Source organism: Cibotium barometz, chromosome 34 (assembly GCF_041138505.1).
Source record: "Cibotium barometz isolate CiBa-2024 chromosome 34, ASM4113850v1, whole genome shotgun sequence".
In the NCBI taxonomy this organism is placed as follows: Eukaryota; Viridiplantae; Streptophyta; class Polypodiopsida; order Cyatheales; family Cibotiaceae; genus Cibotium; species Cibotium barometz.
Genome location: NC_141079.1, coordinates 20,514,328 through 20,534,389, shown reverse-complemented (window position 1 = coordinate 20,534,389; position 20,062 = coordinate 20,514,328). Strand labels below are relative to the sequence as shown.

At 38.8% G+C, this 20,062-nt stretch overlaps 1 protein-coding gene across 1 annotated transcript; it reads left to right on the top strand.

Annotated features, from left to right (window-relative positions):
- Nucleotides 1–12,925: 12,925 nt before the first annotated feature.
- On the top strand, nucleotides 12,926–17,482 carry LOC147618772 (ABC transporter I family member 17-like). Its single transcript, XM_086773810.1, has 4 exons — nucleotides 12,926–13,124; nucleotides 14,063–14,459; nucleotides 15,986–16,173; nucleotides 16,256–17,482. Exons 1-4 carry the CDS (start codon nucleotides 13,113–13,115, stop codon nucleotides 16,505–16,507), a joined length of 849 nt encoding a protein of 282 aa, XP_086629936.1. The 5' UTR covers nucleotides 12,926–13,112; the 3' UTR covers nucleotides 16,508–17,482.
- Nucleotides 17,483–20,062: the final 2,580 nt, after the last annotated feature.

Below are 20,062 nucleotides of genomic sequence, written 5' to 3'. Positions count from 1 at the left end.
AGTCCCTCGTCCCATGCTTGGGTGTTCTTCACTTTCTCTAATACTGTCAAAGATAATCATCGTTTGACTCCACTCGGAATTGACCGATGGGTCCAATCTTATCACAGAGCGAAGGAGCTTACTGAGAGTTCACTTCGTCAAAGAGAGGATTATTTTGCACCAATCTACCCGATCGTAGGTGCATGGAAATATGGAATTGTAGTATAGAACCCCTCTGAGAAAAATGATGTTTTTTTAATGGAACGGTCGTACGCTTGGGAGCGAACGGATGTACACTTTCAAAATGTGAAGGGAACGGGCGTTTGCTTTTGGATTGGCACGGACGTGCACTTCTGAGATGAAGGATGGAACGACTGTTCGCTTCGGAGTAGAAGGGAACATACATTCGAAGTTGGGTGCTGAGTGAAATGGGCGTGGCAAAGAAATCACGGACATTTGCTTCAAAAAACTGAATAAAACGGACGTTCACTTCCGGTGAGAAGGAACAGGCATTCGCTTGCAAATTCAGGGGGGTCAAAGAAGAAGATGTGGGCGTGGCAATTGCCATTGTGCACAGGAATGAGCGTTCAATTCAGATGAGAAGGGAATGGCTATGGCAAGTTTTAGAATGGCCATGGCACTTCCAAAACAGTAGCGACACTATCAAAACTAGGAATTTCCAAAATTGATTAGGGCTTTATGGCTGTAGGTCTGACAGCCTCCCTGGGTATTCTCTGACATTACAGTCCACCCTCTAGATTAAATGCACTTCAATGCACTTTATTCCCAATTAAATGCAGATATTCTATTTTTAATGCCTCTGCCACATTTAGATTTGAGATCTCACTAGATATGGACTATAGAGGAAAGGAACGGACGTGGCAGAAGTGCCATGGCCGTGGCATGATAAGTGAACAGACGTTCGCTTCTCAGAGCAGCCAAACAGAGAGTAGTTTCACTTGGAAATTTCCTCAAACACCTATTGATTTAGGTGCCTAACCATTGTTTTTTGGTGTTTTTATTTCAATAGGGAGCTAGAGCTAATCTCTAGCTAATGCATGATTGAAACTAACAAATTGAGATTAATTAGATGATTAAGCTAGAATGCAAACATAAGGAAAAAACATAGATAATAAGATTTGTTTGAATGTTAAGGCCAAAGTAGGGGGACTCATTTGCTTCTCCCGCTGCTCTCGGTGAAGACTATAATGCCTCGATGCTCGATCAACATCCAAAACTCCAGGTAATCATCATCAAAAAACAACACAAAACAAGGTTAATCAACCAACCGATAGATTTGCACTCCAATCGAGCTAAATCAAAGACTCTAGCAAATGAATTAAGTGGAGGACCCTAAGCCAAATGCCTTCCCGGTAGCAGTGCCAAACATGTTAAGGAATAACACACTACCTTGCACACACAAGAGAAATAAGAAGAGAAAGGTGCATGCAAGAGTTGAATCCGGAGGATAGCACTTGGCCAACCCTATGAGGGTTAACTCCTCGATGTGAAGCAGTTAGGGGCTCCCTCCACACTCTCCTTGTGTCTCCTAATAAGAAGAGATCCAATGCTAGGTAGAGAGTAAGAGTGAAGGAGCTATGGAGAGCTCAACCTCTACCTCATGCCAATAGTATACAAATGGGACATGGTAGAGAGTAAGAGGGAAGGAGCTATGGAGAGCTCAACCTCTACCTCATGCCAATAGTATACAAATGGGACATGGTAGATAGAAAAGTTAAGGTAGAGGAGAAGAGAAGAGAGAGCATTACCATTCCTACATATATAAACCAACAATCAAAGCATAAAAGAAAGCAAGATAACAAGCAAACATGCAACCATAAGCTCAAATGAGAGAGAGAGAGAGAGAGAAGGCAAACTCAAGCGAGACAAATGGGATTGTCCCTTTTCATATTCAATAAAATGTCTTTTATACATGAGCTCATATTTACAATGTCTGACCACCCATTTATAAGTGGGGGCCCAAAACTAGTCTTCCTAGTTTCTCTAGCTCTATGTATATCTATTCCTCATGACCATCGTTACACAAGCCATAAGCTTGGCCATCCCATGTCTCATATCCAATTAGCGCATTGCGCAGTTATAAAAAGATAGGTTACAAAAGGGGTGTAGCCGCGCGAAAGGTCATGTTAACCATAGTGGTTAACATTATACTTAATACTCCAATAATTATATATGACAAGAATTTTATTTGAAATTTATTGTTGGTATTGATCATATAACAAGAAAAAATTTATAGGACATGGTAGGTATGTCTTTACAAGTCTTCAAGGTAGTTTTAATTAGTTGGGATAATGTTAGGTTCACCTACCTCTAAACTCATAACTCATGTCTGCAAGCTCATGGCTCACATCTCTAGGATCATAATGCACGTCTCCAATCTTAGGGCTTACATCTCACGTTTGCTAGACTCATGTCCCTTTTTCATGTAATTGTGGGCTCCCAACCCGAGAGATGGTTTGGCATGATTTTTGGAGTTTTTTATGGTTTCTTGGACTTGATTGGGGGTAATTAATTAATAGTGCTTATGTTGGTGATTATGTGTTTTTATGGTTTCTTAGAATTGATTGGGTGTTATTAATTAATAGTGATTATGCTAGTGATTATGTGTTTTTTATTTGATTTTGGTTGATTTTTTAGATGCTTCTAAGCTACCAATTCCAACAATGCATGAACAAAAATTTCTCTCTCTTATCCATACCAAATGAGCTCAAAGATTATGATTTTTGGAGTGGATTATAATCCTAATCACAAATGCTAAGATATTTTTTATTTCATACATCAAAATCAAAGCCTTATGGGCAACAAATCACCAAGGAATCAGGGTTTTTCCATTTCAACGTATGCAATTAGAATGACCTGATATGCAAACAAGCTTTAAAAAAACAACAACAAATTAACACATGCAAAAACCATATGTTTTTTGGAGTGTGATCTCCTAATCAACACCGAAAATATTGGGTGATTCTAATAGCTTGAAATGAATGGAAAATGGGAGCTATAAGCCCTAGACTTCTCCTCTATGGTGCCAGATATATTTAAGTCATCTTACTTAGCCTTTGCAAACAAGTGTTGTTTAGTCTTGCCTTAGAGTTATAAATACAACTTTCCAATGTGGGTATGCTAGCTTGTCTATTATGCTCTCACTCTATTGTGCTCTCACTCTATTATGCTGACTTTGCTAAGGAGGTGAAGGAAGAGCTCTCTTTGCCTAAATGAAGGCAAGAAGAGAATGGCATTCATGGTGGTTCTCTCTTACAAGAGGTGGCTGGAGAAGAAGCTAATTAGAGGGAGAATGTTGAGATGTCAAGCTCAACGCGAGCTGGCACTCATGATGTGCTTGGGTGATTGTTCACATTGAGCTGGCACTCATGACGTGCTTGGGTGATTGTTCCACCTTTACACCATTGGCACATTTAGTAGTTGACAAAATAGAAGTGATTCTATAGTTGGACTACATCTACCTAGTCCAACCAAGTTATGGCATACTTATCTTGCTAGCTCACCTACTAAGTGTGTTCATATTATGAATCACTTGTACATAGTATTAGAATTCGTGGTGCTCATGCTAGATCAACTATGTGGAGGAGAGAGACTCACAATATACAAGAAAATATCTTGCTTATTAAGTTGCTCAAAATACAACTAAGCTTCATGCTTCTTACAAATGCCTTTGGCATGTGCCTTGCTAGTGGCCTAGGGTTAGGTGGCTCCCTTAGGACCATTCACACCCACACACCTTCTACACCCTTGTTCACTAAGGCTCCAAGGCCTATATCTTAATACCCCCTCTCAATACCAGCCATGAAAAAATGTGCTTGGAATGGGTGGTATTGGACATATGAAAAAAAATATGCCTTTATAACATTAGGCTTATAAGAGTGTTCATGGTGGTGTGGTTATCTAGGACTCACAACTATGTTTTTAGAGCCTTAGAGGCTAATACAATGGTGCCATCTAAGTCTTTATGTGATGTCGATGATGTACACCTTAATGATGGTGCACCCCACTCTTTGTGCTTGCTTGACCTCTTGTAGTTGACATGCTTTGGACATACATGCCATTGTTTCCACATGCTTTCCACCTTGACCATTCTCACACAATGATCAAAACAAGGCTGCCACCCTTACTTAAGTGGTTTGCACATAGATGTTCCTTCAACATGCTTGATTGTTCTCTGCATACCATACCTCCTCCATGGGCAATGAGGGCCTTCCTTCTTAGAGTAATGGTTATGAGGTAGATTTATATGGGAAAGGGAAAGGGAGGGTCTTACCACTTGTCTTATAGATTGGTCAAGGGCAATGTCTATCCATAATTACAACAAAAGCTTTTGTGCAAATCTCTTAAGTGCTTCTTGGAGTGTTCTGCTCCAGATTCTCTGATGTTGTGGGCTACACCATGAGGTATCGATGAGCCTCATTCTCATCAAGCTTCATCAACAACTTCAAGTGCACAAAGCTTCTCTCAAAGTGTGCTTATAAGCACTAATAGTGTTGTTTAACACTAATAGTGGTCATAACCATTAAAGGAGGAGGTCTTTAACACTAAGGAGGCTCTTCTTCATCAACATTGGAGGCCGGGCACACACCATGAGTGCCACATTATAAGTCTTCATTGTCAACCCGCTTCTATGCTTACCTTGGCAAGCTTCCAAGGAGAAATGGTGCAACCATAAGCCATTGTCTTCATCCCATAAGCCAAAGAGGTTGAAGTTTTCTGGTTTTTAATCAACAAACTCAGTTTTTTTTAGTGGTTTAAAGTTGGGCACATGTACACTAAGTGCTCATCTTTAATGTTTTTATGTATCACCCTTGAGGCTCTTGTTTGTAAGAGGCATAGGCATGTTATAAGCCATATGCTCTCATTTCCCAAGCCCAAGGCATGTTATTCCGCTGCATATTCAACATTTTCATCTTCTAAGATGAGTTTTAAGGTTGAGAATAGCATCACTAAGTGCTCTACCTTGATGTTTATCATGTTTTTAAGCATCTCTTGGCATTGTCTTTGTAAGAGGCATAGGCAACATTATGAGCCATGCCCTCACCTTCTTGAGCCAAGAATGATGTACCTTATTGGTTTGAGCATTTACCTCAACCACTTACTCACCTTCATTAAGCTTGTACCCTCAAACCCTAATGGGTATCATGTAACCAATTATGATAAAAGTAACACTTTTACAATAAAATAATCATCTTTTATGCATACATCTATGCATGAAATTCAATTGTAGTCAAACTAGTAATGATGCATACTATCTCATAATTCAGATCGACAATGATACATGTTAGCTCTCCTCTTAGCTTGCTTCTATGCTCCTCACATGGACTTAAGAGACTTAATTTTCCTTTTCTTGGCCATTGTTGCTATTGCTATTGCTATTGCTATTGCTATTGCTAATGTTTATTGTATTAGATCTACTTGACCTAATATATGCAAGCTACATTAAATTGCTTAATCCTTCTTGCAAAACTCTTGTGTCCTAAATATCATGTTTTTTTTATAATGTGGGTTGCACTTTTGTGTGTGCAAGTTTGCTATTATATTCTCTATTGATCCTACCTTTTGATCAAGTGAGGCCTTCTCTTCTTTTACTAACCTTGATTCTTCTGATTATAAATAAGACTTCCTTGTTCCTTTGTGTTGACTTGAGTTTGTTGCCCAAACTTTCACCTACCTAGCTTCATTGTTTTCTTTATTAGGCTTTGCTACAATATCAAAATTGGATGATGGCTCATAATCATATTGTTGTGTTAATATACAAGTCTAAAAAATATACTTTGCAGCAAAATGACACTTGTGTTGATGGCTTTAGTGTAGCTAGATGATGCCTAACTTGTCTCCTTCTTTCACTTTCTTTTCCTCAAATCAATCTTCTTAATGACATTCAAAGCCTCTTTACTTCAATCGACCGATGACGCTTCCTTCCTTAGTTGATTTGGTGTATGTCATTTTCTACCTCTCAATTACTACCCTTCATGCTATAATAATGATGTGGTTGTAGAAGCTTTGAATGTACTTCCAAAAGTGAATGTTACCTTATTCTTTGATTTGGTGTCCTAGGTTGTGCTAGTCTTTTATTTTGTTTAGTTGATTGGAACCTGGGTGCAATTTTTATTCTATTTGTCCACAACTTGAATGGAACATAAGTGTTGTTAGTGCATTGAGTTAGCGCATCGGTTACCCTTAAATATATTCTTTGTTTATCCATGTTGGAGTTGAATCTTGCTTTTTTGAACTATTTATGACCTTGAACTTGGATCTCTGAACTGCTTACTTTTCCTGCTCTTAACACTAAGCTTTAGTGGACTGCCTCACAATCAAACTAAAATAACAAATATATAATTGACTAAAAGCTGTCAATATACTATCTACTACTTCATCTTTTATTCCACCCGAACCATAACCCCTCTATGAGTCTATTCACTATGATGGGGTAGAAATGAATGCTTTAAATTTGGATAAGACTCTTATCTCGATTCATAAGTACCACTTTGCATGAAAATAAGGTGCCAAGCCTTAGGGGACCAGGTAATCTCACACGATATGTCAAAATTAAGTCTATTTTGGGTGACTATTTCATTTCAAGATTGGTTAGAAAATTAATCCATGATTATAGATACTTTATAATTAAAGGACTTTCATTATGAAGATGTATGGCCCAAAGATGTGATTCACAAATGTTGTGGTGGGGTAGACCATGTGGAAAGCTGGTGAATAGAATGCTAATTTCAACTGACTGGACTACATTCAAGACCTAACTAGGCTCCATGCTATCGACCAAACTACATTCAAGACTTGGCTAAACGACATTCAAGACTTGACTAGGCTCCATGCTATTGGCTAGATTTCATTCAAGACTTGATTGGGCTTCATGCCATTAACTAGATTGCATTCAAGATTGGACTCTGTTCAATATTGGGGTTGGTACATTACTGGTCTCTTTTCAAGAGATTCAGTAATCTTTCAAGAAGTTGATTGAACTTTCAATAGGAACTAGGCTGAACTCAATCTTTCTAGCTCACTAGATCTTCCGGGAATTGTGCCTCTCTAGGAACTTTACTATAATTCCCAAGAGTAACTTCTTCTTATAGTAAATAACTTAACTTTTGAGTAGTAAACTATCTCTAATAATTTACTTCTTATGATGTAAGAAATGATATATCTTCTAAGAGAGCTGGATTAAGCTACTAAGGTTATTCTAGGAAGATCACTCCTTTTTTCTATTAAGGTTAGGCCATCTCTTTTGGAGAAGTTAATGGAAACATCCGTTTTTCTTCCTAGAAGATATAGGAGACTAGTCACTAGCTTTTATAAGATGTGATTGTAGTGCTCTTCCCAAGGTCTGATTTTCCATGAGATTGATCAAATTGTTCAAGCAATTTACTTATTCTAGGCTAGTAGTGCGACTATAAAATTAGAAGAAGTTATTGGTTTGATTAGGCTTTCCAAGATATTGCTTATCTAAGTCCAATAAAGGTCATTTGTGAATAATTATAAATTTCTTAAGAAGTGATTAGAACTTCCAAGAAATTGTTGGATTTTCCAGAAAGTGAATGGCTCTCTCTAGAAGGTGTAAGTTTTTTCCAAAAAGTGAATGGATCTCTTTAAAGGTTTATTAGACTATTTTATTAATCTAAGTAGTTTATTAGGGTGATGGGTATTTTCTCTCAACAAATAACTCGACTAGATTGATTACTTTTCTAGCAATTCTTGTATAAGCTAGTGCAATATGTGTAGACTAACACTCCCATTTATCTAGGTATACTTGGATCTAAGTGTTTTCTCTTCACTCATGTAATCATTTACTTTTCTTCCCTCTTGCTTGCCTCTTGAGCTCTTCACACGAATCGATTCTCTGATACCATGAGTTGAATGTGGGGGAGAGGATGAGCTTGAGATCCTTGCAAGCACCCACACACACACACACACACACACACACACAAGAGTAGACAAGCACATAAGGGAGATGGATGGCTAAATTTTCTTCTATTCTCTTCTCTTCCCTACAATCATTAACATAAAGAGATAAGAGTACATAGTATAAGGGAAAGTACTCTCCTACTATAACATACAAAGGTCAATCAATAGTGTGAACCCAACTACATGAGCTGTTGCTATAACCATTCCATAACTCTAGGACACCAAAGTGGCAGTGGTCACACAACCTGTAAACCACACTGGTGGTATATCACCCATAATCTCACCAACCCAGCCAGTGGTGTAAGTGTAGAAGCTATCTCCCAGGCGAGTCATCAATGTATGTAGTACTAGTTGAGCTCGATATCTCAACAATTAATAACTCTTTTATTTTAGCATGCAAATTTATGAATGGGAAATCTTATGCCTTGTCCAATTTATTGCAAGAGTATTTTATAGTTTTCCACATGGCTAGTGACCACCACAAGAGTATTTTATAGTTTCCCACATGGCTAGTGACCACAAACGTTGAGAAAGACACTTGTGCACCAAATGGGGTTAACACCAACGATACTTATCATCATTGATTTCTCCATTGTAACCTTTTTGACCTATAAAATGAGAACTTTTGTTTGTAAATGCCAAATCAAAAGTAACATAAAATAAGTACATGCACTAAGATTTTTTATCGAAGAAAGGAGAACCTAAAAGGTGCTCTAAAAATGTGACGTATCCTTAAACTTTTTTTATATGTTGTTTACATTGTTAAGGTAACCCTTAGCAAGTCCACTTCCTCCACAATGGGTGGATATTTAAAGATATGCTATTTGAAAGAGTAAAGTGTAGTGCAATAATAAAAGATGATCCACTTGTAAAAGAAAAACTATATTATAGTGTAAAGAGCATACCTAATATTATACTCTAGATTCACATTAAACTCTGTTTAAAAAGGAAACACAAGGATGGCCAAGAATGAGCTAGTTTTACAAAGATTAAGTTCCCTCAGTGATTCGTGTTGTTAAACACAAGGATGGTCAAGAATGAGCTAGTTTTACAAAGATTAAGTTCCCTCAGTGAGTCGTGTTAAACAATCCTTTATAACATTGATCAGAATTTAAATAGTTTTGTTTGTGCACATAAGAAAAGAATTTCTTTTTTCCTTAATTCCAATAAGTACTCACATGTGAGTATTTAAGTTTCCTAGGTTAGCATTACAACGACTTAATAGCTTAAGTTACTGTGTTTAATGTTGCTTAAGTTACTGTGTTTAATGTTGCTTATTGAAAAACTCTATGGCATAATCATTCCCATGTAGCCCTAACATTCTCTTTCCCTTACATTTTTTTCTCCTATCCCAACTAGATGATACAATAAACGTTGTGTCAAATGATTATTGATGCTTAGTGAAAGTTCTCAATTTCACTCTTTCTTTAGAAATTGTAAAATTTTTAATGACCATTAAGTACACGTTCCAACCTAGTATTTTAAAGTAAGGCTACTTTTGTAGTAGTAAAGACTTATATTCTCTCCTTTATTCTTTTATTTAAAAATATTTGTTTTGTTATTCTAGCCACTCATTTTGACCAGCTTGAATAAACCACGAGCACTTTTCATGACCTACTTGTGATCTAGATGATTCCAAAACGATACTCCACTTTACAATTCTTGATGAGAGCATCTTGGGATAGTAGGACTACCAAAGGGATAGCCATATATCTTAGTTTTAGCATCTACATCACCACACTTGATTGTCCCCCCCTTTTTTTTCCACACTTAATTGTCCACCATGTTGGTTATTGAAAATGCCACATATATCTTAGTTTTGGCATCTGCATCTCCCTTTTTTTCCCACACTTGATTGTCCCCCATCATGTTGATTATTGAAAATGCCACATCCTTTATATCTTTCCTCTTAGTATCTGGATCTCCCTTTTTTTTCCCACACTTGATTGTCCCCCGTCATGTTGATTATTGAAAATGCCACATCCTTTATATCTTTCCTCTTAGTATCTATCCTAGTATAAATAGAGGATATATAGCCTAACTCAATATAGTTTAGTAGTTTCATATTGCTAGGTGAGACTATGCTCTCCAAGGAATGTTTTTATGTTCAAGCCACCAATACATATTGACTAGTTCACACTTTGCAAATCACAAAATCTCCTTCTCCATTTGACATTATCTTAGTCACCAAGAATTCCTTAGTGCACTACATGTTGTCATTGAGCATTCACAATAGACTATACAGCACACTAATGGATTGTTGCTTCATATTTATTCCACAAAGTAGATGAGAATAATTAATAATTAAAAAACTCTAGTAAAATACAATGGGTTGGTATCAATTATTGGGTTGTTTAAATAACTTTTAGTGATAAAACTACTACATTGATGATTTTTTTAAAGTCCTTATATGAACACATGTAGGCACATTTTTATAAGTGGTACCACCCTTCCAAAGGTTACTAAAAACAAAAAAAAATAAATTTAATGATCATTGGTTCACTTGGTAGCAAATTTCCTTGATACACTAGAGGACCAAAACAAGTGTATCTCAATCGTAGTTAATGAGTTTTCAAACAAACATTGATGCACTTGAGAAATATTCTAGACACATTTTATAAGAAGATATATGTTAGCTTATTTGATTACCATTGTGATCCTATTAGATGGTCGTGGACCCAGCATCAAGAAGATATACGTTAGCTCGTTTGATTACCATTGTGATCCTATATTAGATGGTCGTGGGCCTAGCATCAAGAAGTATAACATTGTATAATGGACAACATATAGACAACATAACATGTGGTCATGATCAAGGGAGGGTCAAGGAGGTTTTGGATGAATATCCCATTCCATTTCTTATAAAAGTAGTGCTTGTTCTTTTGCATGTGCTCTATTTTTCCCTTAATATCTCCATTTTGTCTTTCCTAGTTTCATTGTAGGGCGAATAAGACAAAGGGCACTTTCATGCTCAACCCATTCTAGTATAAATGGGATTACATGTTATCCTTGTATAATGGGAATATATATATGCATCCTTAGTATACCATAATTTTTTAGGAGTCTTATTATGTGCAAACATGATCTATATTACTCTACCTCAATGTACAAATGTCTTAGTTATGTTGATGTGGCATCTCTTCATCTATATATGGTTGTTTTCTTCTGCATCCATGACTAAGTGGTGAATTCATGCAAATCCATGACTGTGTGTGAATATGTGCGAATCCACCCTCATGATAAATCTAACAAGTTGCCCATAGAAATAGGTTGTGATACTTTTCCCAAATTTTAAAGATACACACTTCAAGTTAAGAAACCTTTTATAAGAGACTTTATTAGGCCAAATCTATAGGTTTGACTATGATACAAGCTTGATGACAAATGCACTAAATGACAATCATATAATATGTGACAAAAATGAACAAACCAAAAAATCAATAACATACCAGACATTGCATATAAGATAGATAGTGAGTGCATCAACATAGTTACATCTTTTTCAATAGGCCTCATCATGGCCAACGGCCATTGTACCTTGAAAGAGGGTCACCGTTTTGTCATGAATCTCATCTTCTCCACACATGGTGTTAAGAACCCGAGCTTTCAAAATTGAGGACCTTTGAGAATAGAGGAGTTGAGGGCCTTTCACATTATTATCAATGATCCACCATTGAATAGATAAAGGCATAAGCTCTTGGATTCTCTTTCCTTTATGCCTTCTTTAACTTAACTTTTTTGATTTTTTAAGAACCTTAAACTTATTAACTTTTAGAGAGAGAGAGAGAGAGAGAGAGAGAGAGAGAGAGAGAGAGAGAGAGTCTTGTTACAACTTACTATACCAACTCAACTTGTGGAGGTGGTGTGAAGCAACCATATAAATAGAAAAACAAACCCTATTAACCTCGAGATGGCATGGCGGCGTACAAATAGAAGTAACTATACAAATAGAAAAATGGACCTTGCTAACCTCGAGATGGCATGGTAGTGTACAAATAGAAGCAACCGTACAAATAAAAAAATGGACCTTGTTAACCTCAAGATGGCATAACCACATCTCTCTCTCTAGCAGGGTAGTGAAACACTCTCTTTCTCTCTTTGGCAGCATAAAGAAACTCCCTCTATTTGGTAGTATAGTGAAACTCTCTCTCTCTTTCTCTCTTTGGCAGCGTAAACAAAGTCCCTGTATTTGGCATTGTACACACACTCTCTCTCTTTGCTTATAGAGGAGACATTCTTTTTCTTTCTAGGTGGGGGACTAACCTTTGTATGGACTGAAGTAGATAGGAGATTGCACAAAAGTAGAGTGTAGAAGTAGAGCTACTCAAAAGTAATGAAAAATGCAAAACAAAGAGGCTCTCATGGCCAGTGCAGAAGTAGAGCTGCTTAAGAGCGGTAAAACCATAGGATTTTTCTATGGATTTTTTTGTAGCATAGCAGTGCTAACTTCGTGGCTGGAATTAGGAGCTATAGATTTCTAGAGAAAAAATGTAAATAGATTATTTCCATAATAGAAACCAATATTCAATGATTGTAGATATTGCCATAGCCATTTTTAACCAAAAGAACTTTCTTAATAAAATCTAAAATTGGAAGCAATTCCAATGCGTTTGTGACGTGTTTTTTGTCAATTGCTTTCAAACATACAAACTTGTATTTAAATGTCAATTGCTTTTAAACATAGAAACTAGTATTTAAATGTCAATTGCTTTTAAACATAGAAACTAGTATTTAAATGTCTTAATCCTTCAATTTTCACCTCTAGCTTTTAGGAATCAATGCACGTTTTCCAGAAGAAAAAGGCCCCTTAGCTGCTTTTTGCGGGTGTCACACTCTTTATCGAGCATTTTGACCGTTCAAAACTTACAAAATTTTAAAATTCTTGTAAAAAAAACAGTCTTCCTATATTTCACCAAACCCATCACTTCTGAAAGGCAAGGGTGCCCTTAAATAAATCAAGCCTGCTACAACGTACATTAACTACCCATGCTGCCTCCCCCATTACCACCCGTGTTGATTTCTGTCTAGTTGCGCTTCCGCACAACGCATCAAAGCAGGAAAAGCCTCACAACCGCCATAGCCATTCATCTTCAACATCGGCCTGTTTTTGAGGATTTCTTCCACTTTATCTTCCCTGCTGAGTTTCCACGGCTTGGCTTCATCAAAAGCCTTCTGCTTTCTCCTGCTGCAACATGCAGTCCGAGGTAATCTCTCTCTCTCTCTCTCTCTCTCTCTCTCTCTCTCGCCCTGCTTTTTCTGTGTGCGTCGAAATTGCTTCGTTTTTTGTTTAGATAGCTGTAGTTTGCTCTTCATGTCGCTGTTTATATATTTTGTTTGCGTTAAATCCCTGAGTTAAGAATTTCCTTCTTTTCTCTTTCTATTTCCCGAAGCCGGTGTGTTAATCTCCAATTTTTTTTTGCTTGACATGATTGTGTTCTCCTAATCTTGCTGGAAATCTATGTCTAATTTGTATGTTGATTTTCTTAAAAGCCGCTGCTAATGTGAATGCTTAAGTTAGAAACGCTGTGTTTCCTCTCATTTTGGCCCGAAATCGCAGTGGTGCACTCTAGATGTATGTTGACGTAGCTTGTTTTTGCTCAGATTTGTTTTTCCATGTTTCTCCAATGCGTTTCCAGTTGTGTTTCTTCTCTACATTTTTCTCAATCTAGCTGCGGCAAGTTGGTTAGGGCATACAACTCGATGCACGAAGGTTGGGAGACATATTCTGGACAAGCATCGACAAGGAGAAAAGCCATTCTAGGCAATGTTATATGGCCCTCGGATCCTGTGTTGATATGCATCATTAAAGATTTGGTTCACATCACATGGAGATCACATTGATTGAACGCTCATTCTATTACACCTCTCCATGCACGTTTTTGTTATGGCTTAGCTAACAACCTCCCAATCATTCAGCAAATAAGTTTATAGCTAATGCCTATGCATGCTGGTGATGTGGCATATTGATAAATATGGCTGTGTTTCTTTTCTGTCCACTCAATTTTAGGGCACAGAAGCAGCTGGATAAGTGGTATGAAGTTTTTGTCTCTTAACAGTAAAGCTTCTTCAACCATCTTTGTACCTGCGAGATTTTATATCTTCTATGTTATAACTGTTAAATTTTCATGTGTCTGCACATCAGCTATCTTTGCCCACCAGCCAATACATACGCGTTGATAAACAGTTCGAACGTGAGCTTGAAGAGGAGTTTGAGCATGAGCACCATCTTACCATTCCCGTGGACACACCTTGCGATGGCACAGATATTCCCAAAATCAGTGTGAAGGGCCTGAGACGGTTCACTGACACAGGAGACCTCATCTTGTCAGAAGTTTCACTCAATGTTAATGCTGGCACAATTATGGGCATCATTGGTCCAAGTGGAAGCGGGAAATCCACTCTGCTCAGAGCCTTGAACAGGCTATGGGAGCCACCACCGGATTCAGTGTTTCTCGATGGAAAAGACATAAGTAAGCTCGATGTTCTTACTGTCCGCCATCGAGTAGGGATGCTTTTCCAACTGCCTGCCCTCTTTGATGGTAAGTGGCTGTGCACATGCATGGTGAACTGCTCTTAATTCTTAGTGCTAGGTCATATGTATCTAAAGATCCTAAAAGAAATATGATAATGTTCTTCCCTCCCCCCCCCCCAAAGCAAAAAGAGATCCTTCTATTAGTTAAAAAGAAACCAGCCTATAGAAGGCAGAATACAAAGCACTGAAACAACAGTAAAAGAAACACAACAAAACACAAGAAGGGTGGTTCCACCATGACTGGCCGCTCTTGGAGGTGGAGCCTGTGGCTACTAGACGACATAATAAATTGGTAACCAACGGGCAGAGCCCCGCCCTCCTCTGTCTCTTCCTTAGAAGCTGAACAAACAGGGGCAATGGGTTGGGTGGTCTGCCTCTGCACTGGGTCCAAGAAGCACTGGAGAGATCGCGAGTGGGGGCGACTGGTCGCCAAGTTGAGGTGGGAGCCTGTTGAACCTCTCGCTTTGTGTGACCAGGATCAGGATGAGGAGGGGGTGGTGTTGGCAGCGGCTGCTGACTCACCTGCAAGCCGTAGTCTTGCTCCAACGACTGCAGGGGCACATCCACTGAGCTCTCACCAGCACTTGGGTGACCCCGGGCATCTGCAGGGGAGCAGCTAGAGGCTGTCGTGGGGGCTCCGCTCTTGCAGCCGCAGCTGCATGTCGAGGGTAGGCACGGGCAAGGTGGCCCATCTGTCTGTGAATGAAACACTTGCCTGGAAGCCCAGAGAATTCCACACGCTGCAGGAATAAGGATTGGTCGAGGTGGGGGATCACCACCTCCCGGGGGTTGTCCAGTAAGGCCACAAGCACCCGGAGCAATGGAATCCCAGCGGCCCTGGCAACGGTGCCCCGCCGGGGGGTGGGGGGGGGTTGCGAGAACCTGTCCCAACGTGTGACCAATTGCTGGAAGAATCACCATGCATGGGAGGGAAGGGATACTGGGGGGGCTGTGCAGGAGAGAGAGAGAGAGAGAGAGAGAGAGAGAGAGGGGGGGGGGGGTGGGGGGGGGGGCGCGGAAGGAAGGCAAAGGGTGGGCAGAAGGGGAAAGGAGCCATAGTAAGACTACTTTTTGTGTGTTTTTCTGGGTGGGTGCATGCATGTGGGGGCATATGCCCATGTGTGCGTGTGTGTGTGTGTGTGATGATATATAATTTTGTGCTGTTAATTTTTGTGCATGGAGATTTGTGCCATTTCACAACTATGCTGTTTGTGTATGGTTTCAATTTTTTGGGTTTATGCCCTTCTCTTCTACTGGCTTGTGTATAAGGGACGATTCCAATGTCAATGAAAAGCCTTTATCTCTGGTGTGGTTGAACTATGTGCTTCATGGTGAAAAGTCCTTTTTTCCTGATCAGTCCTTCGTAATGGAGATTTTGTACCTTTACAAGTCCTTCGTAATGGAGTTTTTCTACCTTTACAATAAAGTACAAGTGTGTTTCATCTTTGCATGGGGATGCAAATGTTCTGCCACTTAATACATGGGGATATCTGTGTGTAGTGATGGTTGTCCTCTTCCTTTATGTTGGAACAGGAACAGTAGCAGACAATTTGAATTACGGACCCAGTCTTAGGGGGGAGAAGCTTTGTGATTCTAAAATCTTGGAGATACTCAGATTGGCAGATTTGGATCCAACCTTTGTATCAAAATCAGTTGTAGGACTTTCAGTGGGTCAGGCACAGAGAGTGGCATTGGCAAGAACTTTAGCAAACGATCCTGAGGTATTGCTCTTGCAACTTTTCAAGAAAATATGCTGGGTGGAGGTTTGTCTCCTACTCATAGGATTATTTTTTCAAATGCCAGGTTCTTCTGCTCGATGAACCAACCAGTGCTCTCGATCCTCTTTCAACTCAGAATATAGAGGATTCTATTCTCAATCTCAAGAGGATAAAAGGCTTGACCATTGTTTTTGTCTCCCATAGCATCAAGCAGGTTCAAAGAATTGCGGATCTTGTGTGTGTGTTGGTGAATGGGGAAGTTGTTGAAGTTACAAATCCACTCCAGCTTGTGAACTCCACTCATCCCATGGTGCGGAAATTTCTTGAAGCAAGTTAGCTTTGAGGGCATATATTACATTAGAGCAGTTTTTTCTGGGTGTAATTGTAACGGTGACTAGACTGTATTTTCGTTTAGAAGGGTCTTATTTGTAGATACTAGTCACACATAGGGGAATGGGTTGACAAGAAGTACATAACTGGTCAGCTCAAAGTGGAAGCTAGAGTACTTTCCGCCTCTTTATTTAACACATATTTTGATGTAATGCAATTACATTGTGTGTGTGTGTGTGTGTGTGTGTGTGTGTCTGAGAGAGAGAGAGAGAGAGAGAGAGAGAGAGAGAGGATGCTGGTTCTTTTCACATGATAGCCAAGTTAGTGGATCAAATATGAACCATACAAAGTGAAGGGAATCGGACTTGAACTTTGGAACTCTAGTGAGGAGCCCAATGTGTAAACCAAAGAGAGAGAGAGAGAGAGAGAGCTTGAGCTTGAGCTTGCTTTATCGTAGGGTTTTAAATTTTGCACTTCGACTCTAGCCTCAAGATGTCTTAGGCAAATTTTGTTTTCCTGTCTTTTCATTGTATAGCTGGTTGGCAGAAAATGATTTTTGTAAATGTTACAATGCCTATCATTGGATCTCTGATATATCTTGGGTACACGGATGCTCTAGCTTTAGCAACTTTCCAGCAAGTGCTGTGTAGTTTCTAGCCGTCCCCCTTTGGGAGGTAGATTACTCTTGACTCATGCTTACATGATCACTTTGGCTGTAGGCTGGTTGGCGGAAAATGATGTTTGTACCTGTTACAATACTTATCATTGGGTCTTTGATATACCTTGGGTACGTGGATGCTCTAGCTGTAGCAACTTTCCAGCAATGCTGTGTAGTTTCTAGCCATCCCCCTTGGGGAGGTAAACCAATCTTGACTCATGCTTACATGATCACTTGTAGGCTGTAGGCTTTCCATATCCCCGTACTTTTCAAGTATCGATCCTAATGCAACTGTAATGCAATTATCCATTTATCTCTGGCACATTTTTGTCTACCCTTCATACATTTAAAACATTTGTGCCAATCACTATAGCGCGAAGTGAGTGGCATGATTTCACTTGACTTCCACCCTTGCATTGTTTTTACCTTATATTACGAATTGCCACAGAGTGGTAGATATTGTTTTCTTGCATTTGTTTAATTTGTATGAACTCTGCGTGAGAAATGGCTGTTGTCAGGATTGTATGGTGGTGGTTTTTTGACGTGCCCATGTTAAAAATTAGTAATACGTGATAAATCACAACACCAGCAGATAAGGCCTTACCATTTTTTGAATATGGCCTTACAATTTTTTTTGAATATGGTCTTCACGTTGTAGTGAAACGTACAAGTTTGTTCATGCGGTATACTTATAGCCATATTTTGTAGTGATGTGTGTGAGCACACTAGGACCAGTTAGGACACTTTCTCTTTAGGAGGTTTTTTTCCTCGTGCTAGTATACACTTATCTTGGGGTATACTTATCTTCTTTGTACATTACACACTCATGATATATGTATCATCTCATTGTGTGCTTCGTTGAGCTTCTCCACTGTGTGTGCATTCTTGTAACCCTATTTCTAACTTTTGGTATCAAAGCATACGGTTCTCGCCTTTGTGCTGCTACCTACCTCTCGCCTCGAGTTGCCTATTTTTTTGAGTCGGATCAAGGAGCCTTTTTGGGAGAAGAAAGAGGACCGTAAAGTGTGTAATACTTTGTACTAAAGTTTTTCGGTCGCATTTCGTTTCGGGTGCGTTTTCGGGACCATTCTTGTGGTTTTTGATTTTTTACAGACATCTTTGAGGATCGAATTTGAACTGTTCTTCATCAGATTTTGGAGTAGTTTTGTTAGATCTGCTACAAGCGGGTGTGTAGATACACGAGAAAGCATCTACGGGCTTCACTTCATTGACATCGATCTTTGCATCTTACGAGTAAAATTTTTACTCATTATACCTTGCATTTCTTTCATACTCCTTGCAGGTCTTTATTGTCAACGATCTAATAGCAATCACCTTGGTTGCATCAAAGAGCACTCAGCACTTTGTAGTTTGCGTGATTACTTGATTGGGTATTATAAAAAATGACAGACAATGATGTATTTCGGTTGAGGGTAAGCTTGACGGGACCAACTATCCATTATGATCCTATATAATGTGGCATGTATTGGTAGCCAAAAGGCTATGGAATGTTGTGGTTGGCATTGAGAAACATCATGGTTCTTTTGATGAACATGATCCAAAAGGCACATCCACATAGACACGGACTTAGTTTCACATGGTGCATTATCTTAAGATAGCTTATCTTCTATGTAGGAACAAAGAAAGTGGGATGAAAGGCTATGGAATGTTGTGGTTGACATTGAGAAACATCATGGTTCTTTTGATGAACATGATCCAGAAGGCACATCTGCAGACACGGGCTCAATTTCACATGATTGCAGTCTATACATAATGATGTATGTGGTCATATGAGAATACTATCTCTACCTCTATTTTATCACATTCATTGATGATTATTTAAAGCATACTTGGGTATATTCATTGAAACAAAAATCAGAGGTTTTTATGTGCTTTAGGCATTTTACTGCTATGGGTCAAAATGCTTATGTATGTAAGATTGGTACCTTGCGTACTGATCAAGGAGGGGAGCATATGTCTAAGGAATTTAATGCATACATGGTTGATAATGGGATAAAACACCAATGTACTGTGTCCTGCACACCTTAGCAAAATGATGTAGCTGAATGTAAGAATAAATCTCTTATGGAGATGGCACGTTGTATGGTCAAAAGTCGGGAGTTACCTCATGGTTTTTGGTTAGAAGCAGTCATGTGTGCAACTGTTTTGAACATGTTATACAAAGGCTTTGCATTTAATTACGTCTTTTGAAGCTTGGAATAGCAGAGAGCCCTCTGTGGCTTATTTATGCATTTTTGGTTGTCTTGCTTATGTGCTTGTACCTGAGCAACTTTGCAGCACGCTTGATGATAAGACTATTAAATGTATTTTTGTGGAGTTCAGCTCTGAAATTAAGGGTTATCGTCTCTATCATCCTACTACCAATCGGATTCTTGTGAGTAGAGGTGTTGTATTTGTAGAAGATGTAATTCAGTCCTTGCTTTCATGTAAAAAATATCAAAATGTAAAGGAATGTTGAAAATCAATCCACACATGTATGTTTTTCAGTCCACAGATCAGCTTATTGATGAGACAAATGTGGATGATGCACTTAATGAGCAAAGAAGGAAAATTGGGGAGTCTAAAAGTATGTCAAATGGCTAGTGTAAACACTACGTGATAGCAAATTGGCCACTCCTTTGCTTAGTAGAACATGTGCAGGCTCTCATCATGCATCTCTTGGTTGTTGATGTAGGTTATGCTCTTATTGCTAGTTTATGTGATGAAGAGAAACCCCTCCTTTGATGAAGCAAAGGAATATGAAAATTGGATGAGTGTTATACAATCTGAATATATGATCCGATACTAAAAAATGATATATGGGATTTGGTAGACTTGTCTCTTGGTGAGAGGGCCATTGGTACGAAATGGGTTTACAAGCTTAAACGTAAAGTGGATGGCAGT

What these genes read in the sequence shown, in the direction of transcription:
- LOC147618772 (XM_086773810.1), top strand. An exon ending in ACTGCCTGCCCTCTTTGATG is followed by an intron (nt 14,460 to 15,985) that starts GTAAGTGGCTGT and finishes ATGTTGGAACAG; the next exon opens with GAACAGTAGCAGACAATTTG. An exon ending in CTTTAGCAAACGATCCTGAG is followed by an intron (nt 16,174 to 16,255) that starts GTATTGCTCTTG and finishes TTCAAATGCCAG; the next exon opens with GTTCTTCTGCTCGATGAACC.